General features: G+C 37.0%; 1 protein-coding gene across 1 annotated transcript; it reads right to left on the bottom strand.

Moving 5' to 3' along the window:
- Window positions 1-1,136: 1,136 nt before the first annotated feature.
- Window positions 1,137-2,093, bottom strand: LOC124251908 (olfactory receptor 51H1-like). Its single transcript, XM_046684868.1, has one exon. The coding sequence runs from the start codon at window positions 2,091-2,093 to the stop codon at window positions 1,137-1,139; it is 957 nt and encodes a 318-aa protein (XP_046540824.1).
- Window positions 2,094-22,003: the final 19,910 nt, after the last annotated feature.

A 22,003-nucleotide genomic window follows, 5' to 3' on the forward strand; every position in this document is an offset into this window, starting at 1 on the left:
TTGAACCATGTAAAGGGATACAGATAGCTCACTGTATACAGACGTCTTTGTTCTTTCTACTTCCTAAACTTAGTTTGTCTTCAAATAAAATCCATAGTTATTCTTTATACTTCTATTATGAGTGTCTTCCCCACTCTGTCTAACTCATTTTCTCTCTCTCTCCCAAGATACAGATTGTGTCCAACATTCCCCAGGAAATCCGCCTGGCTGAACCTTGGCCAACAAACGAACTGTTTTTTGACTTGATATCTTCATGTAAAAACAGTGCATCACACTCTCCCTCAGAGAGATGTTGTATTATCAAATAAGAGAAGATATAAAAGGCTCTGGTACTGTGTCTTGTACTTGATGGATAGTATATAAATACAAGTTCTCTTATCCTCTTGCATTAGGTATCCTGAACACTTCTTATAGTTGCACAGTACTTCATAGTTTATAAATAATTGCACTTATGTGGTTAAATTTAATTTCATAAAAACACTGGATGCTGAGTAATATTATTTCTATTTTCAAAATGAAGACATCGCAGTTAGGGGAAGTTAAAAGAATACCCAGTGTCACACATGGAAGAGCTGAAACTCATCCTTAATCTTTTGATGCCAAGTTATGCAATACAGTGGACCCCTGCTCCATTGTATACTTTTATCTTCTTAATTCTAAAATTTGATCATTTTTCTGATTCATATTTTATTTAATAATGTAGTATCCCCAGGTGTTCTCTTATTATTTAATGAGCATAGTTCACTTCTCCCCTATTAAGCTAATGAAAGCCATTCCTAACTTTTGAGCTAGAATGTTAAATTAAATCAATTTAAAAGGCATCAAACTTGTGGCCTATTTCTGTTAAAAAGAGTTATTACAAAATGGAATTAGTAATATTTCCTGCCTTCAGCTGTTATATTCCAACTCATAAATGCAGGGCTACACAACCATACATTGAACAGTTCCTATAGATACCACTCTTTCTAGGCAAAAGATGGTTTGGCACAGGAATAGGAAAGTGTGCTCTGAGAACACAGAAATCTCTTTGACCAATTCAAATCACACAGAAAATGTCAAAAATATAAACCTTTATTTCTCATAGTCACAATTGAGCTTTGGAAAAGTAGATTTTGTCTGTCTCAAACTGGCAGACCCTAACCCTCTGCAGTGATCTTGGTTTGAACAAATATCTGGATGATCTTCCTTCGTATCTCCTTGGTCTTCACAGTATATACTATGGGGTTTAGCACGGGGGGTACAAGAAGGTAGGCATTAGCCATGAGAACACGAGTCAATGGTGAAAGGTGCTTTCCAAAACGATGAATGACAGACACCCCAATGAGTGGCACATAGAAGATGAGTACAGCACAAATGTGTGAAACACAGGTGTTGAGTGCCTTCAGCCGGCCCTCCCTTGAGGCAATGGCCATTACTGTTCGGAGTATGAACACATAGGAGAGGAGGATGGAGAGAGAATCAGAACCCTTGGTGAAGATGACAGCAATGAGGCCATAGAGACTGTTGACACGGGTGCTGGCACAGGCAAGGTGCATGACATCTTGGTGGAGGCAGAAGGAGTGGGAGAGGATGTTGGAGCCATAGAAGGGGAGCCGCTTGATGAGGAAAGGTACAGGGAAGACCACACAGACTGCCCTTATCAAGATGACTGCCCCTGTTCTGCAGACCACACCATTGGTTAGGATGGTGCTGTACCTGAGGGGATTCCAGATTGCCACAACCCGATCAAAGGCCATGGCCACCAGCACGCCAGACTCAATGGCTGAAAAGGTGTGGATGAAGTACATCTGAACAAGGCAGGCATCAAAGGTGATGAACTTGTAGTTAAACCAGAATATGCCTAGCATCGAGGGCGCAGTACAGAGGGAAAGTCCCATGTCTGCCAATGCCAGCATACACAGAAAGTAGTACATAGGGATATGCAGGGACAATTCAGACTTGATGGTAGAGATGATGACACCATTGCCAAAGAGGGCAATGGCATATATAGCACCCAGGGGGAATGCCATCCAGTAATACTTTTGCTCAAGCCCTGGAATTCCAGTTAAGACAAAGTAAAGGTGTTGGAAATGGGAGTGGTTATTATCTGCCATGAAGCCAATGTTCCATAGGCATGGGAAGAGAGCTTGTGTGATCCTGATGGGTGACTTCCTAAAAACATATTGACAGAGATTAATAAGATAGTAGAATCTGAATTCCCTGGGAGTGGAACCATTTTATTTTCACATGAGTGGGGGAGAGTGTAAGAGAGGACTAAATCCCTGAAATTACTACTCCAAGGTGTATCCTGTTGAGGAAGCTTGTACTGGCCCAAGGAAAAAAGGCTCAGCCAAGTACTAATCAGTCATATTCAGTTTAAAGCACACACTGTAATGCCAAGGCATTAGGGAAAATGTTCTGTCTCTCCATTCTTCCCTCTTTCTAATCAATATCTTTAAGCTGTTGAGTCAGAGGCTGAGGCCATAATAACTAACAGAGAACCTATACAAAATATGAATTATTTGATTTCCAACAAAGGATACCCTTCCCACCCATCACATTCCTCATGCTCAAAACTCTTATGAAGGAAATAGATCTTATATGTAGGATACAGATGGAAATGCCCCATGTACATGCCCATGCTTCTGTTTGAGCATGACCTGCCATCATTTTCTCTGAATGTGGCCTCAAAATCATTCTCAACCCTGGAACCTCAGACAGCCACTTCTAATCATAGAAAATAAAATGGATTTGTCATCTCTAATCTACTGAAATCTTAGTAGAAATGGGAGTACATTTAGGAAAGCAACAACAGTAATTTGTTTTTTAGAATAACTCCTATTATCCAAAAGTAAGTGAGACCCCCAGTGCTCATCTGAAGCTTTTTCAGGATCAGGATTATCTGTTAGTCTCCTGTTATAAAGGAATAGTGGCCATTCATAATTGCATGTTACACTCTGATTGAAAGTCAGTATAGACACCTTAGTAGAGATTTAGAAGTCATTGACACAATTGGTAACTACATTTATTTCAAAGTGCCCCTAATGGGGGTCATTCAACCTTAGACATGAATACCACTCAGAGATAGAGTATATTCTCTTTGAGAACTTTTCACCTTTAAGGCACTCATTAGTTGCCTTCATCAATTGATTGGAATCAAGTTGATTAAGAAACAATGCAGTGTTAAGAACATAGACTCTAGGTCCACACATCTTGTAATCAGATTCCAGTTCCTCCTGCCCCTCAGTATAGCCCTACATATGTAATACACAGACAATGATAATACCTACTCCATAGGGGCAGTGTGAGGATTAAAAATATAAAGCCCTTAGAGAGCAAAATTTGTGCTTTCTATTATGATCACCTGGAATAAAAAGTTCTTTTTGTATGTTCTAGGTATTGATCTTGAATTTTTCATTTTTTCTTTCTCATTTTTCTTTTGTTTGTTTGTTTTGGATTTTTTGGACAGAGTTTTTTGCAGTTGGTGGAAGAGAAGACTGATAGGTTCTCTTCTGTCAGCAAGGAATCATATTTACTTTTGTATCTCTTGTAATTTTTGACTAATTTACCCCCAGCTCTGCAAATATTGAATACCTCATCCTCAGGCTATGTATACATCTCTAGCTGACCCATGCTCATGATGAATCAAAAAAAATATTATAACTGTTTTTGAAATATCCCAAAAGATCCTCTTAGAAAGATTTCTGATTCAGATTTCCCCAACCTGAGCCAGGGTATTTTCTCTTTTTCTATAAAATGTCCATTTCTGCCTATTGCTCTTAAGAAAGATAGCTAGCTGTTTGCTCAGATACATAGCCTATTAGATTGCCAGTATACATTTCTGTCCTTCCAATAAACTGTTGTTTTAGTTTTTAGTGTGTTTTAGTGATTTTTGAGAGACGAAAATTTATTAATTTTTTCAAATAATTGTAATAAGGAGTAGAAATAAGAGAAAAGTTTAAGAGGTAAATGAACGAGAGAAAGGAGAGAAGATAAGGTGGGAGGAGTGAAGGAGAGAAAAGAAAATGAATAAAAAGAGAAAAACAGAGATGCAAAGAATAGTAGAAGTGAAAGTTAATCTACTTCACCTTTTACTAATAAAGAAATCGAAGACCTGTCAAAGAAAATAACTTCCCTGAGTCAAACACCTAGTTAGTTGTGAAACAGATGAGAAGGAGGTGGGGGGAAGGCACAGCCTTGTTGAGGAAAATTACTACTAAGTGCAATGGGAGCTTGAGGGTTCAACTAGAGAAAACCAAATCAAAATTGCATCTCTTGGCCAATATGCTTATTCTTTAGATTTTGGTCTTTATCTACATCGCCCAGTATCTAGAAAATAGGTGGAATTCAAGTCCCTTGAATCCCCTGAAGGTTAGGGTCATAGATCCCAACTTCCTCCTTTGAAATTTTCATCTAGCCCTAAAACTCTGCTGTCCATACTGCCACATTTATGGAAAAGCAGACTTTGTAAGTGTTTTTTATCTGCACCCTAGGATACCACAAGCTATGTGGCCTCATTATAGATCGTAGACTAAAGGAGAAGGTGAACAACAAAATAAGATTACAAAATTTCTCTATTACGTGAATAGCAGCCAACAAAAACACAAACTAAAAACACAGTTCCATTTGCTTTAAGTACCAGGGAAACTTCCAGGTTTCCAGGCATTCTAGGATATTTGTGGATGATAGAATAAGATTGGGACTGGCCTTAAAAGGAGAACTTTACTGTTCACTAGACCAAGATGCATGATAGGCAGGGAGGACCTGAGGAAACAAAGAAAAATCCTCCTGTCTAGAGATTAACTTTAACCAGCCCTCACCTGGTGGTAGAGTCACAGATTCCCTTCTCAAGGGGAAATTTCCCAAACTTCAATCATTCTAGGGCTGTAGATAAAAGGAATTTTAAAAGCCCAATATCTAACCAATATAGAAACACTCATGCAATATTCTACAGGGAATACTTATCTTCTGCCTACATTAGTTCCAGCAACTAAGAGTTCCCTATTTTCTAAGGCAATGTATTCACTATAGAGGATCAGATTTCTATTCGCCTCTTAGAAAAAGGTGACCTATTCACCGTGAGGTTAAATAAGTTGTCTCTCTATATTTCCCTTAAAGCAGATATAAATGAGAAATCTGGCAAGAACATGGAGTGCTTGAGTGGAGAATGAAGGACAAAAGAGAGATGGGGCACAGAAAGAAGTAGTTGGGGGGCAATTAGAAACTTCAGTGATGACATCTTAAAATAGTCTGTGATAGGCCAACTTTATCCTCTGATTTTGCCCTAAAACTTACCTTGTTGCTGAGTGTATCCCTAGCTGGAAGAGGATTCTTAGGCAGCCTGAGACTTGCTTGGCAAACCAATGCCTCTATCCATCTGAAGACTTTTATTTCCTGAGCTACTCCAAAACTCCTCCCTATACTATACCATGGAGGGTTTCACAGATCAATGAACACGGTTATTCCCTGGAGCTTCTAAGATTGAGGAGGTCTCTCCAGGGCTGTAAAATTACCTGCTAGATTCTCTTGTCTTGGAAATGAGATAATATTGATGAGGGAATTAAGAAAAGGCATTTGTGCACGTGTGTCCTTGCATGTGTGTGTGTGTGCGTGTTTGGGTTGTTTGGGAATTTCAGAGGCTGGTTACTGCTCATTCACAGTCTCTCAGGGCCATCTTAGCTACCTTACGCTTTCCATGCCCTGAAATGAATTATGGTTGCCTTTATTTTTCTCCAAATGCGACAAATCTAACAAAAATATCCTGAGCACATGTGACTATGATTTTCCCATTCAAAAGGGATTCTAAAGTTTAAATGATTCCTAATGAATGAATTTTCCCTGACATTTCACCTCCATTTTTCAGTTTTCAATGTCAAGATAATAAGCGTAATCATGCTCTGTGCAGAAAGAAAGCAAGAGGCCCTTCAGGGAGGCATTAATCAATGCACCAATCAATCAAGGGACAAGGAATATTCCACAATATCCAATTATCACCTTCAGATAATGCTACTGACCCTACCTGCCCTCTGAATAATAATACCACCAGTGGCAGCATTAAAAATAACAATAATAATATCTAATATTAATTCTAAGCTTTATCAGTTATGTGATTTATCACATTTACTTTATACTTTCATCAATTAAATCCTCATAACTTTAATAGTCCAATGAAGTGGATATGGTGAGTATAATCATCTTCATTGTTCCAAAGATAAAAGAGGATCACATTGGGAATTGGCCTAGATTCTGGATGTAATTGAAAGAATTTAACTGCAGAAATTTCTTAGGATAGAAATAATAGAGCATGGTCTCCTCCCTGCCCCAAGTGTGTTCTGGACTTCCTGGATCTTGAAGGTCACCATGACTAGGTAAGGAAGAAATGCTCATATAGAATGAGGCTCGTATACTAGGTTCTCTTATTTATTGACCATTTATCTCCTTGATAATCCTAGAGTAATTTAATATTAATGCAGATTACTTTCTCAATACCATAGTCTCTCAAAGCATTGTGTTCCTCAACACAAATAAAATCCATGTCTACATCATATAATCATTCCTTTAATATTGTTTGCAGTAATTAAAATGTGGACTTGCTCTATTGCAATATCCTAAACTCTGTATTCCACTGCTTATTATAAATGTGTCATCGCTCAGCTCAGTCACGCTATTAATTATATTTTTCTTCTGTGCTGACAATTAGGATTTTTGAATAATTGAATTATTACAATTTTATTCCAATCTCTCAGCCAACGTTGGTTTCTTTTGTTTTGATCTTTACTTATACAGTTTGATCATATGTACCTCACATGGATTCTGATTTCTTTTATCTTAACTTTCTGTCACATACTGCCAGTACAAATAAAAAAGTAAGCAAAAGTTACCATCTCTCTTTTTATTTTAACATCTTCAAAGCTGAAAATGGACAGAGGAGACTATGAAACAGGTCAGATAGTCTGGCCCTGAAAATTTAGAGAACCTATCTTTAGTTAATTATTTTACTTTTCTTTGATTAGATACTAACCTCATTCTTATCAAAAGCAATTTAAAATATCCATCATATTTCCAACTTTTCCCCTTCTCATTCAAAAAAGTTGAGATGATTTGATCCAATCTTTCCCAATATCCCTCTTCTCTTAGCTACTTCTTGAAATTCATTTACACCCACTCTTTCCTTCCCAGAATTTAAGTAAATTTCCTCTTCAAAAGAGTATTCTCAAGAATACTCTTGAGAATTGGTTGCTTGAGGAGAAGTTTCAATAGTAACCCCACTCCACTCCCAGTACCTTGGACTCTGTTTCCTCCTTGCCCACTTGCTTTCCTCATTTCACCTTCCCCCTTGGCAACTGAATTTACATATTTATATATGTATGTATTTTGGGAGATCAGATTTTACCATCCCAAAATGTGTCTTTTTGGATTGATTATTTTTAAGAACAAACAAACAAAGTTTGTTTTAAGAACAAACAAAGTTTCAAAAAGAAACTTTGACCTATCCCCACTAACCAGACTAATATAATTTAAGATAGAAGGGCTATTCCAGGAAGGAACTAATAACGTAAGATAACCATAGTATAATACAAACTAGGTGTGGTAGACATGGAGGAACCTAGCAAGGCCCATTTGACCAAGTTCCCCTCCATCTCTCATTGTCTTCGCAATGTATGGCAAATACTTGTTTACCAAACATTTGCTTTTCCATCTCTGGGTGAATTGCCTTCCTCCTCTTTGAAGTCACAAATCACCACCCCCAATATCCTCCTTTATCTTTAGCTGAAGATGATATTTAAGGTGGTGGCTTAAACCATTTAGGCGAGTTACTCAGTCTTTCTGGATTCCTTCCATGTATACGTGTTATTTAATATGTTTGATTTTCTCTTGTTATTCTGCCTCTTGTCAATTTAATTCTCGGACCAGCCAGAAGAACCTAAAGAGTAGAGGAATATTTCTTCTTCCCCTATTGTATAATATATATATGTATATTTATATAATATAACATAATATATATATTTATATAACATAATACATATTAAATAAATTATTAATATATGTTATATATTATATATATATTCAACTCCACATACAAGCAGATTGCTTCTAAATCTATATCTCTGATACTGATCCTGTATTGAGTTTCAGAGTTATATTTATCTACCTGATGGTCATCTTCAGCTCCGTATCACACATATTTATCAAAATCAACAAGTCCATAACTTTGAAAAGCAACTTTATGCTTTTCCCCCTATTCCTTAATTGGCTATTTCTTTAAATTTTATATCTTAGTTGATAGTTCAACCCATCTCGTCCTGTAAAATAGATATATAAGTCATTCAATACATAGCATCCTGACAATTTTATCTCTTAAATATATCTGAAGGTGTTCCTTTCATTGTATATCTAACAATGTTATACAATTTCAGAGCCTCTTTTACTCCTATGTGAACTTCTTAAATAATATCCTAACTTTTTTATTTATACAAAAATAAATTGCTTTGCTTATTCTTGTTTTTTCCTGTTTCTTCTTTCTCCTATTTATGAGTGAGAAATGAGGTTTCTTTTATTTCTTGTCAATTTCTTTAAGAAATATTACTCTAATAATATTAGGCACTAACTAAATTTGAATTAGACAGATGTCTTATCATTTCTAGTTAAAGGATTTCATTGCCACATAAATTTGATTTTTATGAAGGCCTCATGTAAAATCATAACTATGAGAAGTTGAAAGTGCATTTATAAATAATTTGTAAGCCTATATAATATATCTTGTCTACCCTTAAGCAGTTTTCATAACATCAAGATAATTTTTAGCATTCATGAAAGTATATTTTTCTCCCCAATCATATTCTTTCTTATTGACTCATTCTTAATACATTTCTGAGGCATTAAAAAACTGGATTACTAAAATTTGTCAAACATAGATGCTTCAATTCATAATCCAGATCTACTATATATTATACAATCAAAGTGACCAAAAAATATTTGTTGTATAAGAAAATGGCAGGATGGAAGTACAGAAGAAAGGGAGGGAGGAAAGAAGCTGGAAACCAAGCAAGGAATGAGAAAATTGGAGAGAGAGAGGGAGGGCATAAAAAAAGATGGCTGAACCTTGAAAGGTAAATTTTAAAGAACTGAAACTGCCAAATGCTCTTATGAGAGTTTACATTTTTAAAATATTTTTAAAATTTATATCCACTGAAATTTACTTTCTGTTGTACAATTCAATGAGTTTTGACAAATGCATAAAGTCATGTAACCACCATTCTAATCCAGATTCAGGAGAGTTCCATCAGTCCAAAACATTCCCTTGCGATACCCTTTCGTGGTCCACCCTTCAATCCACCACAAGCCCTTGGCAGCTACTGATCTGCTGCCTGACCCTAACACTTTGGTTCATTATGTGGTATGTAATCTTTCAAACTTGAGTTGTTCCACTTAACATAGCATAATTTGAGATTTATACAGGTTATTGCTGAACTGTGTTCCTTTGTATGGATATCTGCTATGTGGATATAGGGGATAGTCTGTTTATCTTTCCAGCAGTTGAGGGAACTTTAGTTATGAGTAAAGCTGCTGTAAGCATTCAAGTGTAGCTTTCTATATTCATTTGTCTTGGTTAAATACCTGGAAGTGGATTCCACAGTCATATGTTAAGTATATATTTAACTTTATAAGAAAATATCAAATTGTTTTTCAAAGTGGTTGTGCCATTATGCAGATATCCATTTGCACTCCATCACCATTGTATGAGAGTCCTAGTTGCTTTGCGTTCCAACCAGAACCTTAAACTATCTCCTTTTTGTCATAATAGGTGTATTGTGGCATCTCATCAAGACGATTTTAATTTCTATTTCTTTAATGACTAGTAATGTTGAGTCTCTTTTTATCTATTTGTTGTACATATATCTTCTTTGGTGAAGTGGCTGTTCCAATCTTTTGCACATTGTTTCTTATTGCGTTACTTTTTTCTTTCTTATTGTTGGATTTATAGAGTTTTTATTTTAATATACCTTCTGGATAAAAAGCCTTTGTTGTTTGTGTTATTTGTGAATATTTCCCCCTAGTTTGTGTCTTGCTTTTTCATTCTCTTAACAGTGTCTTTCACTGAGCACTTTTGCAAAAATTTTGATGAAATATAATTTATCCTTTTTTCTTTTTTGTGACAAAAAGTTTCAAAGATTTTTCTCATATGTTCTCTTATAGAAGTTTCATAGTATTATGATTTACATTTAGATTTATTATTTTTTGTTCAAAAATCAACTGACCATATTTCCACAGGTCTATTTCTAGATTCCCTATACTATTTTACTGATTTATGTATCTATTCCTTTGCCAAGACGTTATTCCCCTGATTGCTGTAGCTTTACAGGAAGTCTAGAATTCAAGTATTGTGGGCCTTCAAATTTTGCTCCTCTTTTTCAAAATTGTTTTATCTATATTGGTTTCTTCTATATTAGACTTTTCATATGTTTTAGAATCAGCTTGTCTATATCTGCAAAAAACATTGCTGTGATTTCACTGAATTTTATTAAATCTATAGAAAAATTGGGGTAAAACTGATATCTTAAACAAGGATAAGTCTTGTAACTCATACTCTTCATTTATTTAGGTCATTTGTTATTTCTTTTAGTAATGCTTTATAGTTTTCAATATAATAATCCTGCACAAATTTTCTTAGCTATATATCCAAGTGTGTCATTTTGGTGCTATTACAAATGGTACTTTAAAACAAAATCCATCTCTAATTATCCATTGCTAGGAGGTAGAAATATCATTGATTTTTGTATATTGACCTTGTATCCTGTGATCTGGCCAAACTTACCTTTAAGTTCTAGGAATTTTTTTTGTGTATTTCTTGGAACTTTTATAAACTATCATGTTATCTTTAAATAGACAGTTTTCTTTCTTCCTTTCCAATCTATAGCTGTGTGCCTTCTATTTTTTTTTTCTTCACTACACTGACTAGGACTTCCAGTAAAATGTTGTATAAGAGTAGTGAGAACACATACTCGTGCCTTTTTTTGCCTAATGTTAGAGAGAAAGCATTAAGTCTTTCATCATCACATATGCTGTTAGGTTGAAGGCTTTTTGTACAGGTGTTTATAAAATTATGGAAGTTCTCCTTGTATTTCTAATTTGCTGAGAGATTTTACCATGAAAATTATGTTGGATTCAACACGCCATTGCTGGCTTTGAAGATAGAGGCCACCACACACAAAGATCAGAGCAGCCTCTAGGAAATGAGAGTGATGCCCATCTGACACCCAACAAAAAGTTGGGGATCCTACAGACTGAGTCTGGTTTGCCTTTTCTATCACGCAACTCTCTTGGGCTTGAGACAAGTACTTTTCTGGGCAGAAATATTAGATTCCATTGCCACATTTTTCGGGGTTAATACTAGCTAATTGGGAGAAATTAAATTACCTATATTGATTGCTAGCACATTTGCCCTACTGGTAAAGGTTAAATACTTGCTGAGTATTGAGCTTATATTGGTGAATACTACATCTAAGAATTTGTCATGAAACTTGGAGTGGATCATTCCTCTAAGTGCTACATATCTGTGACAACATTGACAGCAGGCAAAAGTGGTATTTTCTGAAACTTTCTATTTTTTTTTTAACATCTTCTGCTCAAGCCTTTCAAGTTGCTTCACATCGGATATTTCGCTCTTGAGTGTGAACCCAGGAAGTTTGGGGTGAATGTTGTTTCAGAAGAAGAGAGAGTGTGATCCAGATTTCTTTGGCGACACAGTCTGTCCTGGTCATATCTATTTCAACTCCATTGACTTCTTCCTTCCTCTTCTGTTGCTATTCTTCCTCTCATTGTTTCCTCTGGGGACTACCATGCAGGATATCCCCAGATTAGGTGACAATGCTTATGGAACAAAGACTCTGAGTAAATTCCCAGGAATGGTCACTGTAACTTTGCTTTTCATCTCCTTTCCTTTTGAGTTTGGCTCCTCTTCCTGTTTTTGAGGGTATTTCACACCTAGCACACACAAGGTATAAGCTTTACTTGTTAACTAGCTATGAATGCTCTTACAAAGTAATTTTCAACTGTTTTGTTCTGTATGTCACCATTCACAAGCAAAGTGTGTCATTTACTGTAACTTCTGTTACAGTTCACAACTTTCTTTTCTGACCACGTGATATGACCAACATGGTCCTGATGCCAACCACAGCATGACTTGCTTTGCCACCTAATACCTCCCAGAAAGCAAAAAACAGAGTTGAAAGAAAAGGTGAGCTAAATATTCTAGAACAAGAAAGCAGAAATGTACTTTATGTCCTTTCTTCTGCTTTTTCACCTGGAAATATTTAATTACCTTGCCAAATTCCATAATTGGATTGGCCTTTGTTGTTTGTAAAGGAGCTATTTTGTAGTAAAAAGGAGCATACATTCTCAGAAAGTAAATATTAAGCTACTTGATCTTCTATGAATACTTCGTTATTAAATTGATTTTCTTATGACTTGCAGGGATTTTGCTTAAAATATGCACATGATAAATTTTAGCTATATATTTGTAAATCTTTTCATCAGTGATTTCTTAGCTGAATTACATAATCAGGTCTATATAGTATACAGTGAACAATAAAATGTATTAAACCTTTAAGTTCTCTAGTTATTTTTGCCTCTAGTCTCTGTCTCATTGCACTGAGCAATTAAAAATAATAATCCTCTGTATGAATATACTGTAGTATGTTTTTTCTTTCCTTAACACCATCTCCACTGTGTAGGCACCAATGAAATAAGAACAGAGATTTGTGTCTTTTGACACTGTATCACATGTTCTTTTTGTTTGTTTAGTTTGGTTTTAATTTAACATATATGGGCAATATTTTTATTACATTGAGTTGGACTTTGTTTTCAAAGCTGTTTATATAACCATGTGTAATAAAACCCTTCATCCATCAAATTGTTCATTAAGACTTTTTTTAAAACATATATATATATAAAAAAAGCTGAAAAAGAGTAACTGCTGATCTCCTTAATGATAAAAACTTTATCTTTGAGTCTCTGTATGGAATATGTCACAAAATTCTTCTTGAATTAGTGGCTAAAATTCAAATATCAACTTCAACAATATCTGGATAGTATCAAGTATCACCAGAGGGAGTTTGCAAATTTTCATCTTGCAGAAAAAATGAAGCATTTCAATATATTGTTAATAAATGAAGGTTACTAAAAAGTAGTTGCTATTAGAGTGTCAAAAGTATGAGTGATGCCCTTTTAATACTGTAAGATTCCCCTTTCATGAGGTCTCTGAAGTATTCTAAATCATAGAGACAAATCCTAGATAATGCCTACCAAGGACTGTGAGAACAGAGAAAAGGACAGTTGTTGTTTAACGAGTACAGAGTTTCAGATGTGTAAGATGAAAAAGTTTTGGAGATCCATTTCACAATGTAAATATACTTAACACCTCTGAACTGTGCACTTAAAAATGGTTATTTGTTATGTTTTCTTATCACAATAATAGAAAGATTTGGGAAAAATAAGACAAATATTAAAATAACTACAAGAAATGTTAAGTGGTTATGGGCTGTTTGAGAAGGTCAGACCAAGATTAGGTGTTTAACATTATAAGGATCAATGTTAGCCAGTGGAGAGGCAGGCGAGACTGAGGAAATGTAGTGTATGAAGTGACATTTAAATTAGGTCTTAGAGATGCATCAGGATTTTAGATTGAGGAGCTATTAGGGAGAATACTTCAGACAGAGGGAGTGCACATGTGAAAGCCTGTAGGTGAGCAGGTTCAAGGCATTTTCAGGAGACAATGCAGTAGCCCCACCTGGAGGCGAGCTGGATGAGGGACAAGAGTGATAAGAGTGGAAAATGTTGGAAATAGACTATTAGGGGCCTTGAATACCTTAAAACTTTGAAATTTATCCAAGGGGTGGAGAAAAAAATGGAAAAATTCTTCAGTAGAAAATGACATGACTAGAGATCACATCATTTTCAGGAGGAGGAGACAATGGGGGACAGGAGATGAGAGGCAGTGCGGCATTAATGAGAGCGGTGAGAACAGGGTACAAGAACAAGCTACAATACGTATAGCATAATAGAGACAGTAGAACTTGATAAATATTCAGTGATTGGGCAGGAAATAAAATATTATTTTGTAATTTATTTCCTGACTGAAGAGAAGAATCTTATGCATTTTTAACTGTATAGTTCTACATACAAATGTACAAACATAGTTATTTTGAGAAGCATAATGAGTCACTTTTCCTCTATTCTCAACTGCTTTGAAAGGTTTCACTTAAGTGATCTTCCCGCTTCCATTTTTTGTCTACGAAAGTCCCTTCTTACGCTACATGGTGGGTGGAAGTAACTTTTTAAAATCACCAATCACATCTTTACATTTCTCTTCTTTTAAAACACTCTAGGGTCTTTCCTTGCACTTAGAATAAAAACTCCCAACCATGTCTGATCTTTTGCTATATAGCATAGCCCTGTAAGCATCTCTGACCTCTTCTTGTTTTAATTGCCTCCTTATTCCTTCTACTCCAAGTATACTGGCCACCTTGTTCCTAAGCAATGCCAAGCTTAGTCCAGCCTCACTGCCTGAATTACTTGCCTGGAAGACATTTCCTCAATAATTCTACATTGCTAGTTCACTCTCAGTATTTAGGTCTCAGCTTAAAATATCACCTTCAGAAATGTCACCCTTTTTATAGTATTCAGCTATTCTCCATTTATTATCCCACAATCCTTTTCTGTTTGTTTCATAGACCTTAGAGCCATCTGGAATTATCATAATTGTTTAATCATTTATAGTCTATCACTCCCTACTAGAAGGTAAGATTGATAAAAGAAGGGACCCTATCGCCGTTATTTACTGCTATAGCATGGAATAATACCTGGCATATATCAGGTGCTCAAAAATAAGTATTGAGTGAAAGCCATTTTAGACAACAAAGAAGGGAGATTAGAAAACTGAGATTGATGTGCACATATAGTAAATAGTAGGAGTTAGGCATTGTTCTGAACACTTCACTAACATTACATCTGAACTTTTTATACTGATGAGAAAATTGAAGCTTAGAGATGTGAAGTAGTTTGTCCACAGTCTTATAGCTAGAAAGTGGCAAAGTGAGAATTTTTACCTAGATAATCTAAATCTGAAAGCCACAGCACCATACTGTGGGGTCCTGAAACATAATATCAAATGACATACATGTTGATCTAAGAAAAGGAGGGACCCAGGGATGGCTTAATTCTATCACTCCCTCCAACCTATTAGGCCAGATTTGTTTATTACATTAATAAATGACTATCCTGGGGCCACCTGGTGGCACAGAAGTTAAATTTACGGTGCTCCACTTTGGTGGTCCAGGGTTCGCCAGTTTGGATCCTAGGTGTAGACCTACAAACAGCTTACCAAGCCATGCTGCTGCAGGTGCCCCACATATAAAATAAAGGAAGATGGTCACGGATGTTAGCTGAGGGCCAATCTTCCTCAGCAAAAAAAAAAAAAAAAAGAGGATTGCCAGTGGACTTTATCTCAGAGCTAATCTTCCTCAAAAAAAAATTTTAAATGACTACCCTGAACATCAAGGAGACCAGAATAAAGATAGATATAGGGTACTTTCTGTGGTTTATAGATCAAAGGAGAGACAGCCCTGCATCCCAGGGTGATGAAAGGATAAGGAATGGTACATTGAACTGAACAGGGAGCCTAAAACAGGACCTGGATATGAGGCTGTGGTATTCTGAGAAGCTAAGACTAACTTAGTCAGTGTACTCAGCTCCATTCACCATGGGGTTAAATTTCAGTTGGAGAGTTTGAGGGCAGCCTTCAGTCCAATAGATCATACCTGCTGGAATTGTCTGGAAGGAAGTAAGAGGAGGGATGCAGTAACCTGAGTCCAGGAGAGGGTTAGCTGTACCCTGGGGATAGAGAGATTAACACCCCATCTCCTGAAAATGAGTAGAAATGACAGGGATGAGCCAGGATAAGCCCACAAGCTGGGATCTGGTTACCCAGGTCTGCTGCAGGGATTACAGGAACAAAAGCACCCCTGAAAGGTCTCAGGAAGGGGAGAAGCAGTGGATGGCAAGTGGAACACAATAAGCGCCCATGCTGTTTATGGAGATTTGGGCTGATTATGTCCAGAATGTGAAATAAAAGCCACAAGCTCTCATGAGCAGGGGGATGTCTGATGATACTTGATCCATCAGAAAACAGGGCATCTATAAAGAACAAGAAATGGCAGGGAGAATGAGAAAGTGCAAAATATGGGAAGACAGAGAAAAAGAGTGAGAAAATGACTGGGCCAGAGGAGTGAGGGGGTCTAGTCAAACTAGCTGCTGTATTTCAGAGAGATCTGACTTTGTGTATAGCAGTGGGCTTGTAGTGAGAGATGGAGATCAAACCATAAGAAAGACAAGAGATCATTCTATAGCACAGGTAGTCTTTGAATTGATTCAGGCCTTAGCCTGAGGATGCAAAGAAAAGTGACTAAGTGATCTCTGCAGAGATGGAACCTGTGACCTTAGAGCCATTAGCAACATATGGTACTCAACTGAACTAATGGCAATTAGTCAAAACAAAGACAAGCAACAAAACCAGAAGGTCTCCCTGTGGACTGAGCCTGGGGCACTCGCTGGGGCTTGTTATCTCCTCTCTGAAAAACAGGCTGGGGAGAGTTTGTGGTAATGGCCTAAGAGCAGACAGGCCAGGATGAGACGGGACTTTGTGACCTTTAGAGCCTATAAGTGTAGGACTAGTGTGGGGTGGAGGAGGACCTCTTCACAGGCTATGAGAGCAGGACCGGGCACTAGGGATGGAAGGGTTCTTCCATTCCTGCTATGGTTCAAAGGTCATCATGGTGCTTCCTCTGGGCAGGACATCAGGCCCTTAACTAACCACAGCATTCTCATTGAGGCTCCCCATGGGGCTCTGGTAACAAGATGCTGGACACCTGTTCTCACCTTTCCTGTATCCCACAATCCATCCACTCCCCCAGATGGGGTACAACAGGAGTAGCATAAAGAATACACCTGAGGCAGTTCACTAGAACGTCAAAATGTATTAGGGTGGCTGGGAGAACCAAGTGTGGAGAGTGAGTTGCACAAAGGGAGAAGCAGATGTGGGAAAGGACAACAAGATTCAAGGTGAGAATGATAAATAAATGGGGAGAGGCTAGTAAGTAGAGAGATGAAACAAGAAAGAAAGGAAAGAGGAGGGGGAAATAGGTGTGGGGGTACTGTTCCTGAGCCAGGAAGGACAGAAAGGAGATGGAGCCAAAAATTTGACCATTCTCAAAAGGTTACTTCAATTTTTGAACAGTTGAATGGTAGATTGGGTTGGGAAATTGGGATGGGGCAAGTGGAGAAATCAGAAAAGCACAGAGCCCTTCATATAATATTGGGAGCTATGTATGAAGTTCAGAATCTGGACAGTGAGAGAAATTTTTGTCTAAGCAGACAATTTAAAACAGCTCATGGAATTCAACAAACACGTTTTATATATAATGGAAAGATGCTGTTATTATAGGAATGAAAAATATAAAAGATAGTCTTTGTCTTCAAATAGCTCACAGAGTAGTAGGAAAGCCCTGGAAGAGTTACATACTGCATGAGTCTATGCTAGAGGGATCCATAAAGGTAGGAGAAGAAGAAGTGATTCATCTGGAGGGGCTAATTTATTAGAAAGCCTATGGGAGCTGGTGGCATCTAACTTCTAGTAAGGATAAATTGTTTCCTGAGATGGAAAATGAAGAAGAGGTAGAAGTAACTGCAGGTGCGAAGGCAAGGAAGATGACCAAGCACACAGTATTTGGAATTGGGTGAAAGTCTTAGACAACTACTCTTAACATGTAACATCATAATTTAGAGCTAGGAATTCACTGGGAACAGACTTTGCTAACCAAGCATATTGCTGAGGGATGTCTTAAAGTTGTACAGTACAGTTCTAAGTTTACTGGTGGCCACAACCTCTGGATAGTGGAACTCGGGAACCTTAAAAATTCAGTGGTGGTATCTTCTATCCTTTATATATGGGCTGGCTTTCTGCCTACCTTGTCCTAATAATACTCTGCTGGGGTCATTGTCTCCAGCTTCTTCAGGGCAAAGCTAAATTCCGTAGGTATCCCCAGTGAAGACAGAGCATAAGAAATACTCTGAATATAGAGAGCAGAAGACGCTGATCATTGCCTCCTATTCCAACTAACCACAAAGATTTGAGACTAAGAATATGAGAGGTTATAATTTAAATTTAGATTTTATAACTTACCTAATCATTTCTTTTCTTTAGGTTGTTTTATTCCTCAACCCCACATGCTCTGCTTTTTTTTTTTTTTTCTGCTCTCTGTGTGTGTAGGTCTCTTACCACATCCATATTTCATAATGTACCTTCTTTGGTCTCTTACTTTGTTGGGTAGTTATCCACAGGATGCATCACCTGCCTCCAGCACATTGCTTCTTTCAGCACAGTCAGGGTTAATGTGGAGACAAAAAGGAGTCTCTCAGGATATGAAGGGGTAATCATCGCCTAGGAGATAAGTCCGCTCTCTCAGCCATTTCTTCCTACTGTGGTTAACCCACAGTGGCGCAACTCCACAGGAGTCAATGCTATAAATTCTCTCTCATTGGCCACTTCTTGAAGCCATTCTAATCCTGCAGCATTCATCTGCCATCAAAGACCCTGTCTGACACGCACTCTTTGATGCTAGTCTAGTAAGTAGCAAGGATAACTGTGGTGAAGGCCCAAACAGCCAAGACTAGGTCTGGATACAAATGTAAAGTGAGCAAATTTGTTCATTATATTCTGCCATCTGTATGTGGCTGCTCAGATCTCTCTGCAGCACCAGCAGCAACTCTCCCCGATAATCAAATATCCTATGTTCCACCCCTTTAGTAAGCTCAGCCATTGGTATTTCAGACGGCGGGGAACTAATCTGGTAATGGATGAAACTTTTGTCCTCTCCCAGAAAAAGTCCTTCAGTATTTATAAATGTCTTTTGGTGACAACGTCCTCACTTTCAGTTTTGAATCATAGAATTGAATCAATAGAAAGCAAGATTTCAGTTTGAGAAAAAGGGAGCTTACTTGTTTTTGTAGCAACCTGTTGGATATTTGACGTAAATAAGAGTGGCCTGAGCAATGTGAGATGTGATTATAAGGTGATATTTATGACCCCCTGCCTTTCTGATGTATATAGATGTATGTACATGTGCTGCATATTGAAGGGATGTTTGTGAACATCTGATGAATATGTGTGTATATGAAGGGACAAGAGTTAATCATTGGTTGCATATACGTGTTTTGGAAAAATGAATGAATCTTTGAACTGTGATTGTGTGAGGTGACAAAAGATTGGTTATAAGAATTTGCCACTCAAAATTTGTGGAGATGAGTGTATATATGTGCACATACGGGTGTTTTTGCTCCCACATGTCTTTTCATGTGATTTCATGCATATATATCAATATGTATTCTATTTAGGGAATGAGTATTTGCATATTTCTGCACTCTTGAATGTATGTATGAGTTACAGTTTTGTTTGAATACCTATTAATTGATAGGCAATGCCTCAAAAATATTTCTGTTCATGAATATAAACCCTTTTTACATGAATGTATGAATGTGTATGTTTTTTTCTGTATATCAGTGTGGATAAGTGTGTGTTTGTGCATGCGTGTGAGTGTATGCATATGTGTCTATGTTATGTGTGGGCAGGCACCTTTATTACAAAATGTGAGTATTCTTTTATGTGTGAATATTGTAAAAGGGAGAAGATATATGTGCTTCTTGTATGCTAGTTAGGTACACAGGAGAGGGCTTTCAAAATTCTGGGTAGGGGTGAACTGTCAATATGAAGTTTCCATGTGGTGGTTTAAACATTTCCACGAAAGCCTCACAGGCTTTTTTCAACAGGCACCTGTCCCAAACCTCTTTCTGCTTTACCTCCTGTCAAGCATACCTGCCATCTGACCTGTTTTTAATAAGCAGAAATGTTCCATGAAATGTATACATCAGGAACTCTGTCCTGTGGATTGCAAGTCCAGACACCTGGAAGAAGCTCTAACTGGGGGACACTTCGGGCAGAGAGGCAGAGACTCCAAGAGTCACAGGAGGCGAAAGCAGGGACTGCGAATATGTTGAGAAGAAAGGACTATGTTGAGAAGAAAGAGTAACATTTTGCAGAAGCTTACATGAGTTGTGCACGAAGGGTGGACAAGGAAGCTTTTGAGAAAGCTGATAATTATGGAATAATAAAACTAAGTGGGCATTTCAGAAAGAGGGATCAAATCCAGGAGAAAATTTGGAGAAATAGAATTGCAAAAGTGAAAAATAGAGGTGTAAAAGATTTATGAAGCATATTTATTTGGATCAATATAAACTAGGAGCAAGACTCACGACAATGAATAAAATAAGGAACCATCTCTTGTGGAAGTAACAGTCCATTGAGGAGGAAGATGCAGAAAGAAACATTAATAATTAAGAACAATAGGGACTATATTATAGAAAGTACCATAGCGTGTTATGAGAGGGTCAATACTTGATCCCAGGACCTGTGTGAGGAAAGATGGTCAACAGGTGTTCAGGACAGAGAGGAACAATATACGAGTTGGAATTCCATGATACGTGAGGTTGGATGATACAGAGAAGGAAACGAAATTCCACTTATAAAATGTATGTTGGAAAATGCAAAAATCAGTGACATATCTGAGGAATCCTAGTAGTTCTGGAGGCTAAGACGCATGGATAGAAATAGAATAGAAATGGGTTAAGCAGTAAAGGTTGTCTGGGGCCACATGGTGAAGGGATTTCTGTGGCAAATAAAGATGTGCCCTTTATTTTCGAGCAGTGGAAAATCAGATGGCTTTAAGGAAAGACGCCACAGCCAAATTATCAGATTGCAAGTTAGAAATAACACTGTGGGATCTGTATGGAGGAAGGATTGGAAGGCCGAGGAATTGGCAGCAGGGAAACCAATCAGGATAGTGCAAAGGAAAGTCTCGGCAAAGACCACAGCACTGTTGATGAGTATACAGGACTAAAATTTGAGATGAGACCGTAGAGTTTACTGAATAATTGATAGTTATTCATCCGATATAAGAATATATATTTCCACGAAAAAATACAATATTAAGGCCAAAGTCGTCTTTGAATCCTATCCTCAATTCAGTATTAGTCCCCTTCCCTTAGCCATTAGTACTTTAATCAAATCAATTTAAAGCAAATCCTTCCAGGATTATTTCTAGGCACTTACGTACAAATGTAGCTATCTGGGAGATAGAGTACTTTAGCAGGCTTTTAGAATACATATGATACCATAGTGCATAAATCATTTTGCATTTTTTAACTCAACAATATATTTTCATTCTTAAGTGTTGAGATTATTATGCATCGTGACCATCTCTCTGATTAACCAGCTATCAGAACATGAAGAATTACAAAGAACTCCACTTTTTTTCTCTTGCAAAAAGAATCTTTTTTATGCCTTTTTACGCATAAAAGAGTCTTTCTCTCTGATCAATACATCAAAAACTAGAAGTGCCAAATCCAGTAAATTTCTTATTTTAATGGGTTCTGTCATATTGCTCCCAAAAGGGCTACACAGTTTTTTAATCTTGACAGCCTTGATTAAGAGTAGTCTTTTAATATCTTTTCCAGCATATAATTTTATGATTTTTATCCCACATGATAGGTAGGAGATGCTTTATCGTTTTTTAAAATATGTATTCTCCTAGTAACCACTGAGCTTGATTTTAGTATACGGTTATTTAGCATGTATATTTATTCTTGTATGAAAAAATCTTATTTTGCCAGATTTTATATTAAATTGCCCATCCCTTTCTTATTTATTTGTAGTTGTTTATATATTTCAAATTCTAAACTTTTTTCAGTAATGTAGCTTACAAATATTGTCCCATTCTGGGACATTCTGTCCTATTCTTTCCTTCATCTTTTAACCTGGGATATGATACCATGGTTATATTAGATTTTTGTTGTTAATTTTTTTATTGTTTTAAGAAGACTTTACATGAGATCTTATCTCTTAACAAATTTTTAA

Source organism: Equus quagga, chromosome 14 (assembly GCF_021613505.1).
Source record: "Equus quagga isolate Etosha38 chromosome 14, UCLA_HA_Equagga_1.0, whole genome shotgun sequence".
Taxonomy (NCBI): domain Eukaryota; kingdom Metazoa; phylum Chordata; class Mammalia; order Perissodactyla; family Equidae; genus Equus; species Equus quagga.